The sequence below is a fragment of the Trachemys scripta genome, chromosome 1 (genome assembly GCF_013100865.1).
Source record: "Trachemys scripta elegans isolate TJP31775 chromosome 1, CAS_Tse_1.0, whole genome shotgun sequence".
NCBI lineage: Eukaryota > Metazoa > Chordata > Testudines > Emydidae > Trachemys > Trachemys scripta.
In genome coordinates this window covers 250,427,874-250,445,984 of record NC_048298.1, presented here as the reverse complement: position 1 = coordinate 250,445,984, position 18,111 = coordinate 250,427,874, and the positions used below count along the sequence as shown (strand labels likewise).

The 18,111-nt window shown below is 44.2% G+C and overlaps 1 protein-coding gene across 2 annotated transcripts in view; it reads left to right on the top strand.

Moving 5' to 3' along the window:
* IPO5 (importin 5) overlaps window positions 1–18,111 on the top strand; it is a gene marked incomplete at its 5' end in the record, with an annotated part of 84,272 nt that overhangs the window by 59,811 nt on the left and 6,350 nt on the right. For both annotated transcript variants that reach the window (XM_034758233.1, XM_034758232.1), the window contains 1 exon segment: window positions 14,145–14,373. In XM_034758233.1, coding sequence (XP_034614124.1) covers window positions 14,145–14,373 — 229 coding nt within the window.

The window sequence follows — 18,111 nt, the reverse complement described above, 5'->3', positions numbered from 1 at the left end:
ATATGATCGTAGAATGGTGAGGGGAGAAGCAAGTCCCAAAGCAAGCCGGAATGATATACTCTTAAAAGGTACCACTATATTTAAGTCTGTGGCCCAGATAGGTCACTGAGTTTCGGTTCTAAAATCGGCACATGTTCATAAATAAGGCTACGTTTTAGTCACAGGTATTTTAGTAAGTCATGGACAGGAAACAAAAATTTATGGCCTGTGACCTGTCCATGACTCTTACTAAAAATACCAGTGAATAAAACTTGGGGGGAGGGGGCTGCCTGGGGGCCCCATGGGTGCTGGGGGAGGGTGGCCTGGCTCCTTTGGTGGCAGGGAGGGGAGTGGGTGGCAACGCATGGCCTGGGACCCCCATTGGTGCTGTGTGGGGATTGGCAGGGCCGCAAGCTCCCTACCTAGCTCCGCGCCTCTCCCCCAGCAGCAACAGCTTTTGGATGTGGGAAGGGGTTGGGGCACCGGATGAGGTGAGGCAGGCTCTGGGTAGCACGTACCACTTCTGGGAAGCCCCCCAGGTAACATCCCCCTCACTCAGCTGCTAGGTGGAGGTGTAGGCAGGTAGCTCTGCACGCTGCCTCCTCCTGCAGGCACTACCCCTGCAGCTCCCATTGGCTGCAGTTTCCAGCCAATGAGAGCTGCCAAGCCAGCACTCTCCAGCTAGCAGCTGTGTGAAGGGGATGTCGCCGCGTCTGGGGAGGCCCCCAGGTATGTTGCCCAGAGCCTGCCTACCTCACCCTGTTCGGTGCCCCAACCCCCTCCTGCACCCAAACTTTGCTGTGGGGGCCTGAGACTGCAGCATCTGGTGCGTCTGGCGCAGGGGCTGCCTGAGCTGTCCCTGAGCCAGGCGCACCAGCCGCTGCAGAAGACACAGAAAGTCATGGAATCTGTGACCTTTGTGACAAACTCGCAGCCTTTTTCATAATAGTGTAGTTCTGTTTTGGAGAGTCTGCCGTAGTAGTTTGAAACAGTTGCACCATGAGAGAGCTGAACCTCTGCATGCACTTTAATGGGATGTTAATTTCACATCCTAATGTGACTGCTGGGTATAACTTGGTTTGAGGTGGACTTGACTGAAGAGAGGTATTCAAAGTAAGAATCTTTTCTAGGTTTAGTGAATATATGCAAACAATGCTGTTCATCCACTCTACATTAAATTAATAACTCCTGTAAATGGTAAAAATATGGGCCTGCCCAAAGAGTTAATTTTTTAATGTTCATCGCCAAACACTAAACCCTTTCCTGAATTTAAGATTTGCCTGTCTAAAAATGCATTCATTCTCCTATGGGATAACTACTTGTAAGGATCAATGTGTCCAAAAAATTCCATTTTTATTGGTGACGATTAGAATAAAATAAAGGGGGAACACACTGTGGCTCTGGGGAAAGTATTGGTAGGAAGGGTTAATGTCCAGTCTGAAGGCCACACAAAGCTGACACTTCGTGACTATTGGGCATGTGCATTAGGGATATTGAACAGAAATGGGACACGAGATTAAAGTGTCACCTCTCCTTAAACATTTGTGACCCAAATATGAACATGTGACATTTGGTACCTTCAAATATTTGAAGGAGTTGGCTAGAAAGCTATATTTAGACCTATATTACTATTTATACACAACTGATTGGGAGCAATATTTCTAGACTGAAGAACTGATAAATTTAGAGTAGGCACAAAGCTTTAATTCAAACTGTAATAATGTAACATGAACCACTAACAAACAGCAGGCTAGTCCCTGTAGTGCTAAAAGGGTTGTCAGTTTAGTTTCTAAGGATTTTAAATATTGAATCTTGTATCCATTGTCCATAGATTTCACTAGCTGCTTTATTATAATAGGGACTGATTCCAGAAGCAAGTGTAGGCACTTCTGAGGGATTTGTAGAAGTTTAGATATTCTAATTTAATTGCTTAAGGCGCTATTTTTCTAGAAAATTATAGATCTGAATTACCCCAGGGGTCGGCAACCTGTGGCATGCGGCTCGCCAGGGTAAGCCCCCTAGTGGGCTGGGCCAGTTTGTTTACCTGCCGCGTCTGCAGGATCGGCCGTGGTTCGCCGCTCTAGACCAATGGGGGCGGCGGGAAGCCATGGCGGGCACAACCCTTGGGGTCTTCCTACTTTTACCCAACCAGGAAACCTCTTATATTGTTGTTCTGACCACACCTAATGCCTTATGCATATGCTCTTTTCCTTATCTGTACTTCCCCACCCCATGAATATTGGGGTGGCCTGTTTTTCATAGTTTGTTTCTTAGTTTCCCCTTATTCTTATTAGCATCTATGCACAACATGTGTCCATAGTAACCTGAGGTCAGAGCAGGATGTTCCATGATAATCAGGTATCTTGTGGTCTTGGACAATTGTCCATTGCAGTCTATTCTTCTGTAACATCACCTGTTGGAACATCTTTTACAGTAATCTTGTAACTTTACTGGCATAGAATTATTCCTAGGTCACCCTCTCATGTCAAGCATTCTTAGCCATACCAGGCCATAGGCTTAAGCTAAAATCTTACAAGCCTCAGACTCTAGGCCTTGCATCCCAGCCATGCTGTACTTATATACCTAATACACAATCATCATTCCTAAATACTTGTCAATCTTGTACTTACATCTATTTTACGTACATTGATTATATATGAAATAGCATAATAAAGCAAAATAGAGATAATGGATGTCAGGAAGGCGGATTTTGGTAAGCTCAGAGCTGATAGTTAAGGTCCCATGGGAATCAAGACTGAGGGGGAAAAACAACTGAGGAGAGTTGGCAGTTTTTCAAATGTATACTATTAAGGGTCCAAAAGCAAGGTGTTCCGCTGGGTAGGAAAGATAGAAAATGTGGCTTAACCACGAGATCTTGCATGGTCTAAAAATAAAAAGTTGTCATAAAAAGTGGAAATTAGGACAAATTAGAAAGGATGAATATAGGCAAACAACACAGGAATGCAGGGGCAAGATTAGAAAGGCAAAGGCACAAAATGAGCTCAAACTAGCTACAGGAATAAAGGGAAACTAGAAGACTTTTTATCAATGCATTAGAAGCAAGAGGAAGACCAAGGACAAGGAAGGCCCACTGCTCAGTGAGGAAGGAGAAACAGTAACAGGAAACTTGAAAATGGCAGAGATGCTTAATGACTTCTTTGTTTCGGTCTTCACAGAGAAGTCTGAAGGAGTGCCTAATATAGTGAATGCTAGTGGGAAGGGGGTAGGTTTAGAAGATAAAATAAAAAAAGAATAAGTTTAAAAATCACTTAGGAAAGTTAGATGCCTACAAATCACCAGGGCCTGATGAAATGCATCCTAGAATCAGTGGCGTAGCCAGGTGTAGCAAACGGGGAGCGATCACCAAAAAAGGCGCCACCCACTGCGGTGCTCTTACTCACCCAGCGGCGCTTCTACTGACGGGGTGGCGCTCCGGATCTTCGGTGGCAGTTCAGCGGCGGGTCCTTCACTCGCTCCTCAGGTCTTCGGCGGCATTTCTGTGGCAGGTCCTTTGGTGCCGCCGAACACACCCGGAGCGAGTGAAGGACACGCCGCCGAAGACCTGGAGCGCTGCCCAGTCAGTAAAAGCGCCGCCAGGTGAGTAAAAATTAAAAAGGCGCAAAGAAATTGAAAAGGTGACACTTGTGCTCGGTGGGAGAGCGGCCGCTGCCCCGCTCCCCCCTTAGCTATGCTAAAATACTCAGGAGCTAATAGAGGAGGTATCTGAGCCTCTAGTTATTATCTTTGGAAAATCATGGGAGACAGGAAAGATTCCAGAAGACTGGAAAAGAGCAAATATAGTGCCCATCTATAAAAAGGGAAATAAAAACAACCCAGGAAACTACAGACCAGTTAGTTTAACTTCTGTGCCAGGGAAGATAATGGAGCAAGTAATTAAGGAAATCTGCAAACACTTGGAAGGTGGTAAGGTGATAGGGAATAGCCAGCATGGATTTGTAAAGAACAAATCATGTCAAACCAATCTGATAGCTTTCTTTGACAGGATAACGAGTCTTGTGGATGAGGGAAAAGCGGTGGATGTGGTATACCTAGACTTTAGTAAGGCATTTGATACGGTCTCGCATGATACTCTTATCGATAAATTAGGCAAATACAACTTAGATGAGGCTACTATAAGGTGGGTGCATAACTGACTGGATAACCATACCCAGAGAGTAGTTATTAATGGTTCCCAATCCTGCTGGAAAGGTATAAAAAGTGGGGTTCCACAGGGGTTTGTTTTGGGATCGGCTCTGTTCAACATCTTCATCAACAATTTAGATATTGGCATAGAAAGTATGCTTATTAAATTTGCAGATTATACCAAACTGGGAGGGATTGCAACTGCTTTGGAGGATAGGATCATAATTCAAAATGATCTGGACAAATTGAAGAAATGGTCTGAGGTAAACAGGATGAAGTTTAATAAAGACAAATGCTTAGTCCTCCACTTAGGAAGGAACAATCAGTTTCACACATACAGAATGGGAAGAGACTGTCTAGGAAGGAGTACGGCAGAAAGGGATTTAGGGGTTATAGTCAGTGATGAGCTACCAAAGTCTTAACAACCGGTTCCCTATAAAAAGTTCTGATTTTAAGGGATGTGCCACAGTGTGTATTTTTTGTACCAATAGGGTTACCATACGTCCATATTTTCCCAGGAGGAATTTTTAAATTTAAAAAATTCGTCCCGGACAGTGATTTAAGAACCAAAAAGCCTGACATGTCCAGGAAAATACAGATGTATGTTAACCCTACCTAAAGTTCTTTTCTTTTTAAAAAAGATGGGCCTGAACTAGAAATGAGATCCGTTTCACATGTGTGGGTCCCTGCCACTCCCTGGGGGTGTGCTAGGGTGACCAGATGTCCTGATTTTATAGGGACAGTCTTGATTTTTGGGCCTTTTTCTTATTTAGGCTCCTGTTACCCCCCCCGTCCCAATTTTTCACACTTGCTGTCTGGTCACCCTAGGGTGTGCACATGTGTGGGTCCCAGCTGCTCCCTGCCCCCCTCATTGAAGCAGGTGTGCAGGGTTACTGCCCTGGGAACTGCAGGGTACCAGTGGACATGGGGCTGGCTGCAGACAGGGGCATGGAGTAGGGCTAGCTGGAGGCAGGGGGTGTGGGGCTGGCTGGAGACAGGAAGTTGCAGGATTGGTTGGAGACAGGGTGGGGGGGGTGTGGGGCTGGCTGGAGGCAGGGCTGGGACTGACTGGAGGTAAGGGCTGGCTGCAGGCAGGGTGGGGGTGTGGGGCTGGCTGGTTTCGGGCAGGGCCGCAGGGTGTGGGTGTGTGGGGCTGGCTGGTGACAGAGGAGTGCAGGACTGGCTGGCTTTGGGTACGGGGGTTTGGCAGGGGTTGGCTGGAGACAGGGCAGGGGCTGGCTGCGGGCAGGGTGGCAGGTACTCACGGGGAGAGCGGTTCCGAGCAGCCCGAGCAACAGGACTCAGCCCAGGCCCAGCAGAGCAACTGGGGACCCCAGGCAGCAGCGGGAGCCCCAGGGGTCAGGGGAGCAGCAGCAGCAGCAGGGCCAGGTGGAAGCCCACATGGCTCCTGCAGCGCAGCACCCCTGGCAGCCGGAGGAGGAATTACATCACTTCCCGGCCAGAGCCCATCAAAGCTGCAGCGCCCCCTCGCAGGGAGGCGGGTTAATAACTGGTTCTAAAACTGCTTCAAAATTTAACAACCAGTTTGCGCGAACCGGTGCGAATTGGCTCCAGCTCACCACTGGTTATAGTGGACCACAAACTAAATATGAGTCAGTGTGTTGCTGTTGCAAAAAAACCAAACATGATTCTGGGATGCATTAACAGGTGTGTTGTGAGCAAGACACGAGAAGTCATTCTTCCGCTCTACTCTGCACTGGTTAGGCCTCAACTGGAGTATTGTGTCCAGTTCTGGGTATCGCATTTCAAGAAAGAAGTGGAGAAATTGGAGAGGGTCCAGCGAAGAGCAACAAGAATGATTAATGGTCTAGAGAAAATGACCTATGAAGGAAGGCTGAAAGAATTGGGTTTGTTTAGTTTGGAAAAGAGAAGACTGAGAGGGGACATGATAGCAGTTTTCAGGTATCTAAAAGGGTGTCATGAGGAGGAGGGAGAAAACTTGTTCATCTTGGCCTCTAAGGATAGAACAAGAAGCAATGGGCTTAAACTGCAGCAAGGGAGGTTTAGGTTGGACATTAACCACCCTGACAGTTAGGAACTTTAGCTAAACACTGGAATAAATTGCCTAGGGAGGTTGTGGAATCTCCATATCTGGAAATATTTAAGAGTAGGTTAGATAAATGTCTATCAGGGATGGTCTAGACATTTAGTCCTGCCATGAGGGCAGGGGACAGGACTTGATGACCTCTCGATGTCCTTTCCAGTCCTAGAATCTATGCATCTATATGAGTGGACCATAACACGAAGTACAATGATAAATGGATGATAAAACTAACCGATTGGCTACGCCTTCTTGCCTCTTCCATACTTCCTCTGCTGGGAAGGGAAATAGGCATGGGGCATGTGGCGCAGAAGACAATTATGTTGGCTTCATTTGTGCTGGTGAAGTTCGTTGAGTGATTGTCCCCATGGCTTCTACTTCCAGTGTGCACGCACCCCATATATGTCAGCTCACATTATTTTTGGCTAGCAGATTGTCTGGGGCTGTGCTTGGACCCCCTTTTGAGCCCTTAGCAGCTTTACCTTTTTACTTCGTGATCCTTAGTTCTTGTGTTATGAGGAGGAGTAAATAATTATTTACTTTCTCCATACTGGTCATGATTTTATAGACCTCTATCATATCCCCCCTTAGAAGTCTTTTCCAAGCTGAAAAGTCCCAGTCTTATTTATCTCTCCTCATACAGAAGCCATTCCATACCCCTACTAATTTTTGTTGCCCTTTTCTGAACCTTTTCCAATTCCAATATATCTTTTTGAGATGGGGCAACCATGTCTGCATGCAGTATTCCAGATGTGGGCGTACCATGGATTTATATAGACGGTATATTTTCTGTTTTATCTATCTCTTTCTTAATGATTCCCAACATTCTGTTTGCTTTTTTGACTGCTGCTGCACATTGAGTGGATGTTTTCAGAGAACTACCCACAATGACTCCCAAGATCATTCTTGAGTGGTAACCGCTAATTTACACCCCATCATTTTATATGTGTAGTTGGGATTGTTTTTCAATGTTGATTACTTTTAATTTATCAACATTGAATTTCATCTGCCACTTCGTTGCCCAGGCACCAGGTTTTCAGAGATCCTTTTGTAAGCTCTTCACAGTCTGCCTGGACCTTACCTATCTTGTAGTTTTGTATCTGCAAATTTTGCCCCTTTTGTTTACCCCTTTTTCCAGATCATTTATGAATACGTTGTAATGGACTGGTCCCAGTATAGACCCCTTGGGGATACCACTATTTACCTCTCCATTCTGAAAACTGACCATTTATTCCTACCCTTTGTTTGTTATCTTTTAACCAGTTACCAATCCATGAGAGGACCTTCCCTCTTATCCCATGACAGCTTATAAATAACATCAGCTCATAGGATAGGGGAAATTCAGGGCCTTATGGCTGATCTATCTTCTACAGTGTTCCATAAAGTTAAGGTGACTCTTTGGAAATAACTTGGGGTGCAGCCTAAGATTGTTTCCAGTTTTCACTTAACTGGAAGATTAATCAATTGATTTTTCTTTCCCAAGACCTGCTTTGGGGGGAAAGCTAAATTGCACACTATGGATGTAGTCTGGGCTCTTTCATATGATCTGGATAGCACAAGACTCTTCAGGAGCTCCCCCAGACTGTAGCCTTTGCAGACAGTAGTAAGGGTCAAGCTTTTTCCACCCAAAGGTTGTCTATGTAAGTATCTAACTGTCTTAGAATGTGGTAGCTAATGTGTGTGCCACCCAGGCAGGTTAAAGCCTATTCCATCAGGGATCAGGCAACCTCCTTAAGAAGCATTCCTATTTCAGAAATTTGCAAGATGGCTACAGGGAATCAGTCCACACTTTTATCTAGCACTGTTCCTTAGTGCTTCAAGATCAGATGTCCTTTTTGGTAGAGCAGTGCTACAATTTTTGTTTAAATAGGACTCCCAGACCTACCTCAGAGTTCTGAGGTAACTGCTTGCTAGTCACTAGAAGAGGAATCCATGCTGAAAATCACTTGGAAATAAAGTTTGATGGTCTTCAGTAACTAGCTCTTCAAGATGTTGTCCAGGTGGATTCCACAACTCACTCTATTTACCTGCTTCTACAGAATGCTATAGCTACAGTATGCTGTACTACTGGCAATGGAACTGAGGAATTGTTGGGCCTGCTCCGTTTTTATGCTCTGTGGTGGGGGGCCATGCAAATATCCAAGAGGCAGGCACAGTCCCAACAGACACTGGTAGCTAAAAACAATTTGTCATATGCTTGGGGTGCATGTGCACCAGAAGTGGAATTCACGTGAACACAGTTACTGAAGATGACTGTTCATTCTTCAACTAATTGTCCCTATGGGTGCTCCAGTTCAGGACGTGCATTTGCCCATGCACTTTTGTGGGAGATTTTGTCAGCAGCATCCATGGGTCTGCTCCTTCACCCTACACATTCTCGTACTCTGAAGGAAGGATATATAGGGAAGAGTGGACCCACTGCCACTCCCGATTCCTGCTCAGCTGTTTGTGGCTCAAGATGGAGCGTTGGGTTTCCACTTAGCTATGTGGGTAACTTGCTAATTTTTTCTTATTTGTTCTTTACTTTAGTATTTTCTTTTTAAAATATTAAGCACAATTTGTGGGGGGTCGTGTCCCTTCTCTTCCTTTTTCCCACAACTTGGGCCTATCATTCAACATAACTTGTTAGGAAACTCATTCAGCATAGGCCTCAATCTGCAGCCTTTCCTAACCAGTTATGTCCAAGACTCCAGGCTTCAAGCACTGTCAGACCTGCCCACAGGGCTTTCTCCTGCAGCAACAGGCATTCTGGCTGCCTCTGCTGTCTTGGAGAGACTCAATGTCCCTTCCAAATGTAAGATCTGCACTGCATTCAAAGGCAGATTTAAGCTGAGGAGGCTAGAGTAAAACTCCTTATAAAACCTTCTTTGAGATCTGCAGGATCTGAGGTGCTCCTTGCTCCCTCCCCTCCCCCAATCCTTCCCTGGTACATCAGTTTCAGCTGCTCAGAGCACCACAGTGACCATGGGGGCCCTTCAGAGTCTTCCAGAACACCAAAAAAAGACCCTATTCTCCAGAACAAAAAACAAAAGGAGGGAGAAGTCACCTTCTCAAACTCCATCCTGGTATGAGAACTGTATCTTCTATCCCCCTCTGGAACAGAGACCCCAGTACAGGTTCAAAAGAGTTCTCTGAGTACCTAGAAACCAGCCAGCCAGCAACTAACAGGAGTATCATCAGTACTGGACTCAGTGCCTCTGAAGCATAAGAACTCCTTTAACACCTAGGTGCCCAAGTCTTCAGTACAGTCTCTGGTACCTCCCAATGTGCTGACTCCTGAGGAACGCGATCCAGATCCATTACCATCTAGGTTCCTCTCCCATGAAGATGTTTGGCTCTCGGAAGAGTCTGAATCCCTTCTCAGGTTATTGGTCCCTCACTGGCTCCCAGTACCAACACGACCACTGGTACCAACACCTTGCCCTTCTGATGGTACTTGCACTGATTGTTAGGTATCACTTCAGGGTTCCTCCAACTTCCAGTTCTACCTTTCCTCTTTTGGGGTATATCATGAGGAAGACGCTCCCAGCAGGAGATGCACTTGGTAACACTGGCAGGAACGATCTTGGAGTACTACCCCCTTTTCCTTGCATCTAACCACAGTGGACTTATTGGAAACTGTGGGCCTCCTAAGGTGTGCAGTTTTAAAGGATACTCTCATGTCAGAGTGCACATTAGGGAACAGCAACCACCAACACCAAGTCTGATCCCACAGGGGGATTCTCCAGAGGAGCAGGAGCCAGGTGCAGAAGTGGCCAACACCCCCTTCCCACAGATCCTTCTCCTCACTAGACTCAATTATCTCCCCTTCCCATGCAGATGATTTCAGGGCCTTCCAGGAATTTATGAAAAGTATTGCAGAGGCCTTACAAATCTTGCTAGAAGAGATGCAGGAACTTCAGCATTTCTTTCAGGACATTCTCCAAGGCAAAATCACCTTGCCCATCAACCACACTGATGTCACCAGCCCATGTGGTGTGGTAAACTCCAGCTACATACCACCCACTTGTAAGAGGCTTGATGAAAAGATATTATATTCACCCCCAAGGGCTCAAAGTACCTTCTCCCACTGAACCCCCAACTATTTGGTTGTTGATGGTGTTAACAAAAGGAACAGACAACGCCATTGTCTAGATCAGTGCCGTCTGACAAGGAACTGAGATGGCTAGACCGTTTTAGCTGGAAGAGTTACTCCTCTGCCACTTTGCAATTCAGAGTAGCCAGCTGCCAAGCCCTGATAGCAAAATATGATTTCCCAAAATATTCTAAGTTCTTGCATTTTATTGAACTTCTGCCACAGGACTAAGAGGAGTAGTTTCAAACCCCCATTACAGAAAGCCAGATGATTGCCAAGGCCTCACTCAATGCTGCCAATGCAGCTATGCACTATATAGCTACTGCTATAGTCATGTGTTGAGTTTTTGGTTCCAATCCTCCAACCTACTCCAAAAAGTACAAAACACAGGAGAACCTTCCCTCCTATGTCTTAAGCTGTTTAGGAACATTGCAAACAGGTCCCTCCATTCACAAAAAGACTGCTGGGCATCATTGCAATCCCTCAATGTCTACAGACCTGCAGCAAAAAGAAAATTCAGTATGCTGGAAAGGCAGCTCCACAGGCTTGCCCAGTCCACTATAGCCCATGAGACTTGTGGAACCTCTCAGAAAGAAGCCCAGATTCTCTAAGAAAGGGCTATCCTCCAGTTACATAAGTCAGTTACTTTCTCAAAACAGTTGTTTTGACCACTTGGCCAAGAGTCATGACCTGTCTCCCATTTCAGATCATATGTTATACCAATCCCCCCTCAACAGCCCTATAGTGCTCCTTTCCCATTTCCTGCCTGCCTGAGAACTTATCACCTCTGACAGATGGATCCTGGAGGATTTCCAGTGGGCTGTTCCATTCAGTTCAACTCCCTCTTCCCCATCCTCCCTTTCCATCCCACTTCAGGTACGCTTCTTATGGGGCTGTCCTAAAACAGACAATATCCCTTCTAACTATGGGGGCGATCAAACCTGTTCCATTGGACTTCATCAGAAAAGAAGTACTTCTTAGTCCCCAAGAAGAATGGATGTTGGAGACAGGACATTGAAAACCTTCATCCTCTCGCAGCGTTTCAGAATGGTAACTCTCAGTAATAATTCCCTCTGGATCTAGAAGATTGATTTGTCTCCCTTGATCTTCACGATGCTTATTTTCATATATATACCCCTCACGCAGGTGTTTCCTTTGTTTTGAGATTGGCAGGGACCACTACCAATACTGTGTCCTATCTTTTTGGCCTTTCCACCACCTTAAGGGCCTTTATCCAAGTTCTCTTAGCTATTGTAGCCCATTGCCATCAGATGGGGATATTTGTCTTTTCCTGTCTGGATGACTGGCTTTCTGAAGGATCCCTTGTTTCTGAAGGTACAGTCAGCAACCGACAAGGCCCTATCACTGTTCCACTCTTTGGGTCTCTGCCTCGATGGAGAAGAGTCTACGATGAAACACACAAAACAAATATACTTCATAGGGGCCACTCTGGACTCCATTACCTTCAGAGCATGCTTTCTCACAGGCAGGTTCGTTACAAAGTCCAGTCTTGTTTTTACAATGTAACAGAGCCTGCACACCACAACAAAAGGCTTGCCTTCAATTCCTGGGCCACATAGCAGCCTATACCCTGTTGTAACACTGTTGGCAAGACTACACTCCCATTGTCTTCAGCCTGGTTAAGAGCAGTTTACACATGGAGTAAACAGTTTATCCAATTGGGTATCAATACCCCAGATGGTCCTCAACTTCTCTCAACAGGTGTTGGGGACAAAAAGTCTGTGTGGGAGTTCCATTCCACTTTCAAGACTTTACAGCTTGGGGCAAGTGGAATCCCACAAGAGGCCACTCTAGTCACATTTATCTTTCAAGATCTTTCCTATAGCCATCACCTTGGCTAGGAGAGCTTTGGGCCCTTATGGCTGACCTACTGTACATGGTATTCATCATGACATGGTGACATTACATTCCTATCCTCATTTCCTACGTAAGGTAATCTTCAGAGTTCCATGTTAATCAGGACACTCATCTATCAGTGTCTTGTCCCAGCCCTCACTCTTTGAGAGAAGAAGCTAATCTCCATATACTAGACATAAGAAGAGCTCCAGCTTTTTACCTTGACAGGACTAAGCCCTTCAGGGCTTCTCCTAGACTTTTCATCACTATCACAGAATGAATGAAAGAGGATCCAATCTCCTCCCAAAGGCTGTTTAAATGGGTGTTGGGATGCTTATTAATCTGTTACAATGCCTCAGAGGTACATCATTGTCCTAGTGATTGCTTATTCCACCAAAGCCCAGTCTACCTCTGTAGCCTTAGTGAAGAAGGTGTTCATCTTGGATATTTGCAAAGCTGCAACCTGGTCATCAATGCATATGTTTTTCCAGCACTATGCTGTTTTGCATGCTTCCAGAGCCAGCGTAACTTTTGGTGACTCTGGTCTATGTTCCATATTGAATCCACCTCCTGAGCAGCCTGCTCCATAATTGATGTACTGCTTGAGAATCTCCTGCAGTGGAGCACCACAGGGATAACTGATCAAGGGACAGGTTTAATTAGATTGTAATTACAGTAATTGGACTTCTCAGGTAGAGCACCCACAGGGACAAACTACTGTCTACCCTCCTTGCCCTCTGCTTCAGTCATTCTTTTGGACTTCGTAGTTGAGAAGGAATTGGAGCTGCAGTGGGTCTGCTTTTCCCTATATACCCTTACACTGGAGCATGAGAATATGTAGTACACAAGTGCGGACCCTCAGGCACTGCTGATTACATCTCCAATCAAGCATGCGTGGGCACATGCACATCCTGAAATGGAGCCTCCATAGGGACAAAACATTTTGAACGCTAGTTACTGTACAAAGTAAGTAACCACCTTCTCTAGCCTTTTCAGGCGAGTATATTTCTGCTTGTCATCTGGGTGGTGTAAAATGGATTTAGCAGACAGGATAATTTGGCCCTTCTGAACTTTTTTTTATTGCCTATTTTAGGAAGTGCATATATGTAACGTGCATATGCATACACATAACAAATACATATATTCTCTTGCTCAATATGTATTCTGAGTCATCAGGTTTTTAATCTAGTTGAGTGGTTCTCAAACTTTAGCAACCCGAGGACCCCCATTTTGATTTAAAATTTTTCGGGGACTCCCAAGCCCTCTGCTCAGCCCCCACTCCAGCCCTTCCACCAAGGCTCTTACCCCCACCCCGCTTCTTCCCAGCTCCGCTCCACCCAGGCCCCTCCTCTTCCCTGCTTCTTTCCCCTCTCCCCCAAGCGTGCCCCATGCCAGTGCCTCCTGCATGTTGGGAACAGCTGTTCAGTGGCATGCAGGAGGCACTGGGAGGGTGGAGGAGGAGTTAATCGGCAGGGCCCGCATACCTATTGGAGTACCCTCGAGGACTCCCATTTGAGAAATGATCATCTAATCGAACTTTGCCATTTATATACTTTTACTAAGCTGTTTTGAGACTGTAAATTTAAAAATGCATATAGCTAAAAAATTTCTACCCATTACAAGTAACATTACCACAGCTGAAGGGCTATAGACAATGTTTTATTACTGTTCAGGTTAACTTTGTATGTTTGGCAGCAGACAGTTTCATTGCTTCCCTTGAATAGTCAATCAGTTTTGTGTGCTTTTTACATAGTCAGTACATTTTTTTTATGCCTTTCTCACAGCAACAAGGCAGCGGGGGAGAAATCCTCTTTAAAATGTAAAGATTAGAAAGCCACAAAAAAAGCAGGGAGACTTAAACAGATGAATTATTTGAAACTGCATTTGACTCAATTTTTTAAACTACCCATATCTGAAGTTGTGTGTCTGCAAGGTTTAGTGCCCTAGTGTGCAACACTATTGTTGCTCAAGTGCAAGCATTTAACTTGGTTATACATGAGGTTTTTTCCTAATTTTGCACTTTTACAGAGGCCCTTCCATTGCTGGTGAGAGTTATTCAGTCACCAGATGCCAAAACCAAAGAGAACGTCAATGCAACAGAGAACTGTATTTCAGCTGTAGGGAAGATCATGAAATTCAAACCTGATTGTGTAAATGTTGAGGAAGTCCTGCCACACTGGTTATCATGGCTTCCACTACATGAAGACAAAGAAGAAGCTGTTCATACTTTCAATTACCTGTGTGACCTAATTGAGAGGTAAGGTGAAAATGTACCTTGATATAATGCATAAAATAAGCATACTTGTAGTCTGCTTATTTTTCTTGTACACATTCTCTAATAGTGGGACTTATACTCATTTTTATTTCTCTAGCGGATGTATACACATTATCTTGAACATGAAAATTAATGTCATTCTTTCATATTCCATTAGTAAGGCTAAGATTTTGTCATGGATATTTTTAGTGAAAGTCACGGACAGGTAACAGGCAATAAAGAAAAATTAATGGAAGCCGGTGACCCTGTCTCTGACTTCTACTAACAATATCCATGATGAAATGGGAAGGGATTGGACAGCTGCGGGATCTTTCAGGTGTTCTTGGAGCAGCTGTGTAAGAACAGTGAAACAATGCAAATAGTCCAGTTTTAGAGTACAGTGGTGGTGTCTCCCTTAGTGCAGTTCTGAAGTATTGGCAATCGGTGAAGTCCTACAGTGAATTTTAATACTACTTAAATAGGTTCTCTCTCCTTCCAGTGTTGTCAATATAGATATCCAGTCTTGGAAATGCTTATAAACTGTATGAAAGCCCAGAATCTTCTGGAAAGTTTTTGACCATTGGGTGATATGTAGACTTCTTTTCAGAGATCACTAGGCAGCCCACAATCTGTGCATTCAGTGTTGACTACTTTATTCTGTCACAAAACTGGGAAAACACAGAGACCTTCAGCCTCATGCTGATCAGTGTAAGGTTAGCAATCAAGAAATCATTTATCATCTATCACTGATAAATCTCCCAACTTCTGATATAGCTAAAAACTTGCTACCTGAATTCTCCACCTTAATCAAAACAAAATGGAATCCTACAAAAAGTGGAAACATGGACAAATTGCTGAGGAGAACAAAAGAATAGCATAAGCATGTAGGGACAAAGAAAGGATAAACATACAATGAGTTACACCTTAAAGGCAATAAGAAGAGATTCTTTAAATACATTAGGAGCAAGAGAAGAATGAAGGAAAGTGTAGGTTTTCTGCATAGCAGGGAAGGAGAGCTAATAACTGATGACATCAGGAAGCTGACGTATTTAATGCTGTTTTGCGTCATTCTTCACTAGAAAGGTTAATTGTGACCAGATACTCAACATAGTTAATATTAACAACAAGATGGAAGGAACACAAGCCAAAATAGGGAAAGAAGGGGTTAAAGAATATTTAAGAACATAAAAATGGTCATAGTGGGTCAGACTAATGGCCATCCAGCTTGGTATCCTGTCTTCCAACAGTGGCCAGTGCCAGATGCTTGAGAGGGAATGAACAAAACAGAGCAATTATCACGTGATCCATCCCCTGTTGTCCAGTCTCAGCTTATGGCAGTTAGTGGTTTAGGAACACCTGGAGCATGGGGTTGTCCCTGACCATCTTGGCTAGTAGGCATTGATGGACTTATCCTCCACAAACTTACCTAATTCTTTTTTGAACCTAGTTACACATTTGGCCTTCACAACCTCCTCTGGCAATGAGTTCAACTAGTTGACCGCGTTGCTTGAAGAAGTACTTCCTTATGTTTGTTTTAAATCTGCTGCCTATTAATTTCATTGGGTGACTCTTGATTCTTATGTTATGTGAAGGGGTATATAACTCTTCCCCTTTCTCCCCACCATTCATGATTATATAGACTTCTATCATAGCCCCCCTTAGTCATCTCTTTTCCAAGCTGAACAGTTCCAGTCTTTTTCATCTCTCCTCAGATGGAAGCTGTTCCATACCCTTAATCATTTTTGTTGGCCTTCTCTGTACTTTTTGTGATTCTAATATATCGTTTTTGAGATGGGACAACTGGAACTGCACACAGTATTCAAGATGTGAACATACCATGGATTTATATAGCAGCTTTGTTTCCTGTGTTATAGTCTATCCCTTTCCTAAGAGTTCCTAAAATTGTTAGCTTTTTTGACTGCCACTGCACATTGAACAGATATTTTTAGAGAACTATCCACAGTGACTCCAAGCTCTAACTTGAGGCTAAATAACTACCATATATACTTATTCATTAGCCCGTTCATTTATAAGCCAAGCCCCCCCCCCCCAAGATGGTTAGGTAAAAATAACAAAAACTGTACGACTCTTTCATAAGCTGACCCTATATTTCAGGGGTTGGCAAACTTTGGCTCCTGGCCCGTTAGGGTAAGCCGCTAGCAGGCCTGGATGTTTTGTTTACCTGGAGCGTTCACAGGCACGGAGCACCTCAGCTCCCAGTGTCCGCGGTTTGCCGATCCCAGCCAATGGCGCGCCGCTTTCCGCAGCTCCTATTGGCTGGGAACGGCGAACCGCGGCCACAGAGCGCCAAGGGGCTCCATGCCTGCAGACGCTTCAGGTAAACAAAACGACAGTGTATTAGATATTCAGTGATTGCCTAGAGTTTTTAAAATAATCAAATTTTGGTGTAGATGCATTTATAAGCTGACCCCTGCTCTTTGATGCGTCACTTTTTTACCAAAAATATTCTGCTTATGAATGAGCATATGGTAATTTAGACTCCATTTTGAATGTATCATCAGGATTGTTTTCCAATGTGTGTTACTTTGAATTTATCAACATTGAATTTCATCTGCAACTTTTTTGCTCCATTCACCCAGTTTTAGGCAATCCCTTGGTAGGTTTTTGCAGTCAGTTTTGGATTTAATTATCTTGAGGAATTTTGTGTAGTTTTCAAATTTTGCCATCTCACTGTTCACTCCATTTTCCAGATCACTTATGAATATTGAACAGTACTGGTCCCAGTACAGATTTTTGAGGGCCCCTGCTATTTACCTTATTTCCATTATTTCCTCTTTCCTGCCCTTTTGTTTCTTATTTTTTAACTAATTACTGATCCATGAGAGAACCTTACCTCTTATCTCATGACTGCTTACTTTACTCAAGAGCTTTTAGTGTGGGACCTAGTCAAAGGCTTTCAGAAAGTCCAAGTACACTATATGCACTGAATCACCTTTATCCACATGCTTGTTGACATTCTGAGAATTCTAATAGATTGGTGAGGCATGACTTCCTTTTACAAAAGCCATGTTGACTCTTCCCCAACTTGTTGTGTTCATCTATGTGCCTGATAATTCTTTCCTTTACTATAGCTTCAGCCAGTTTGCCTGATACTGAAGTCAAGCTTACCAGCCTGTAATTGCCAGGATCACCTCTAGAGTCTTTTATAAAAATTGGTTGCAAGATCTGTCCTCCAGTTATCTGATGCGATAGGTTACATACCATAGTCAGTAGTTCTGCAATTTCATATTTGATTTCCTTGAGAAATCTTGGGTGAATACCATCTGGTTCTGCTCACTTATTACTATTTAACTTATCAATTTGTTCCAAAATCACCTCTATTGATACATCAGTCTGGGACAGTTCCTCAAATTTGTCACTTAAAAAGAATGGCTCAGGTGTGGGAATCTCCTTTACATTCCTCTGCAGTGGAGTGATGCAAAGAATTAATTTAGCATCTCTGCAATGGCAGAGATAAGTTAGATAAATTCAATGTAATCAAGTTGGCAGGGGCTGATGAAATTCATTTAGGGTACTTAAGGAACTAGCTGCAGCAATCTCAGCACTGTTAGCAGTTATCTTTGAGAACTCATGGAGGGTGGGTGAGGTCCCAGAGGACAGTTTAAGTCCCAGAGAATTGGAGAAAGGTACTATATATTTGCCCATCATTTAAAAAAGGGGAACAAAGAGGACCCACAGAATTATAGACCAGTCAGCCTAACTTAATACCTAGAAAGATAC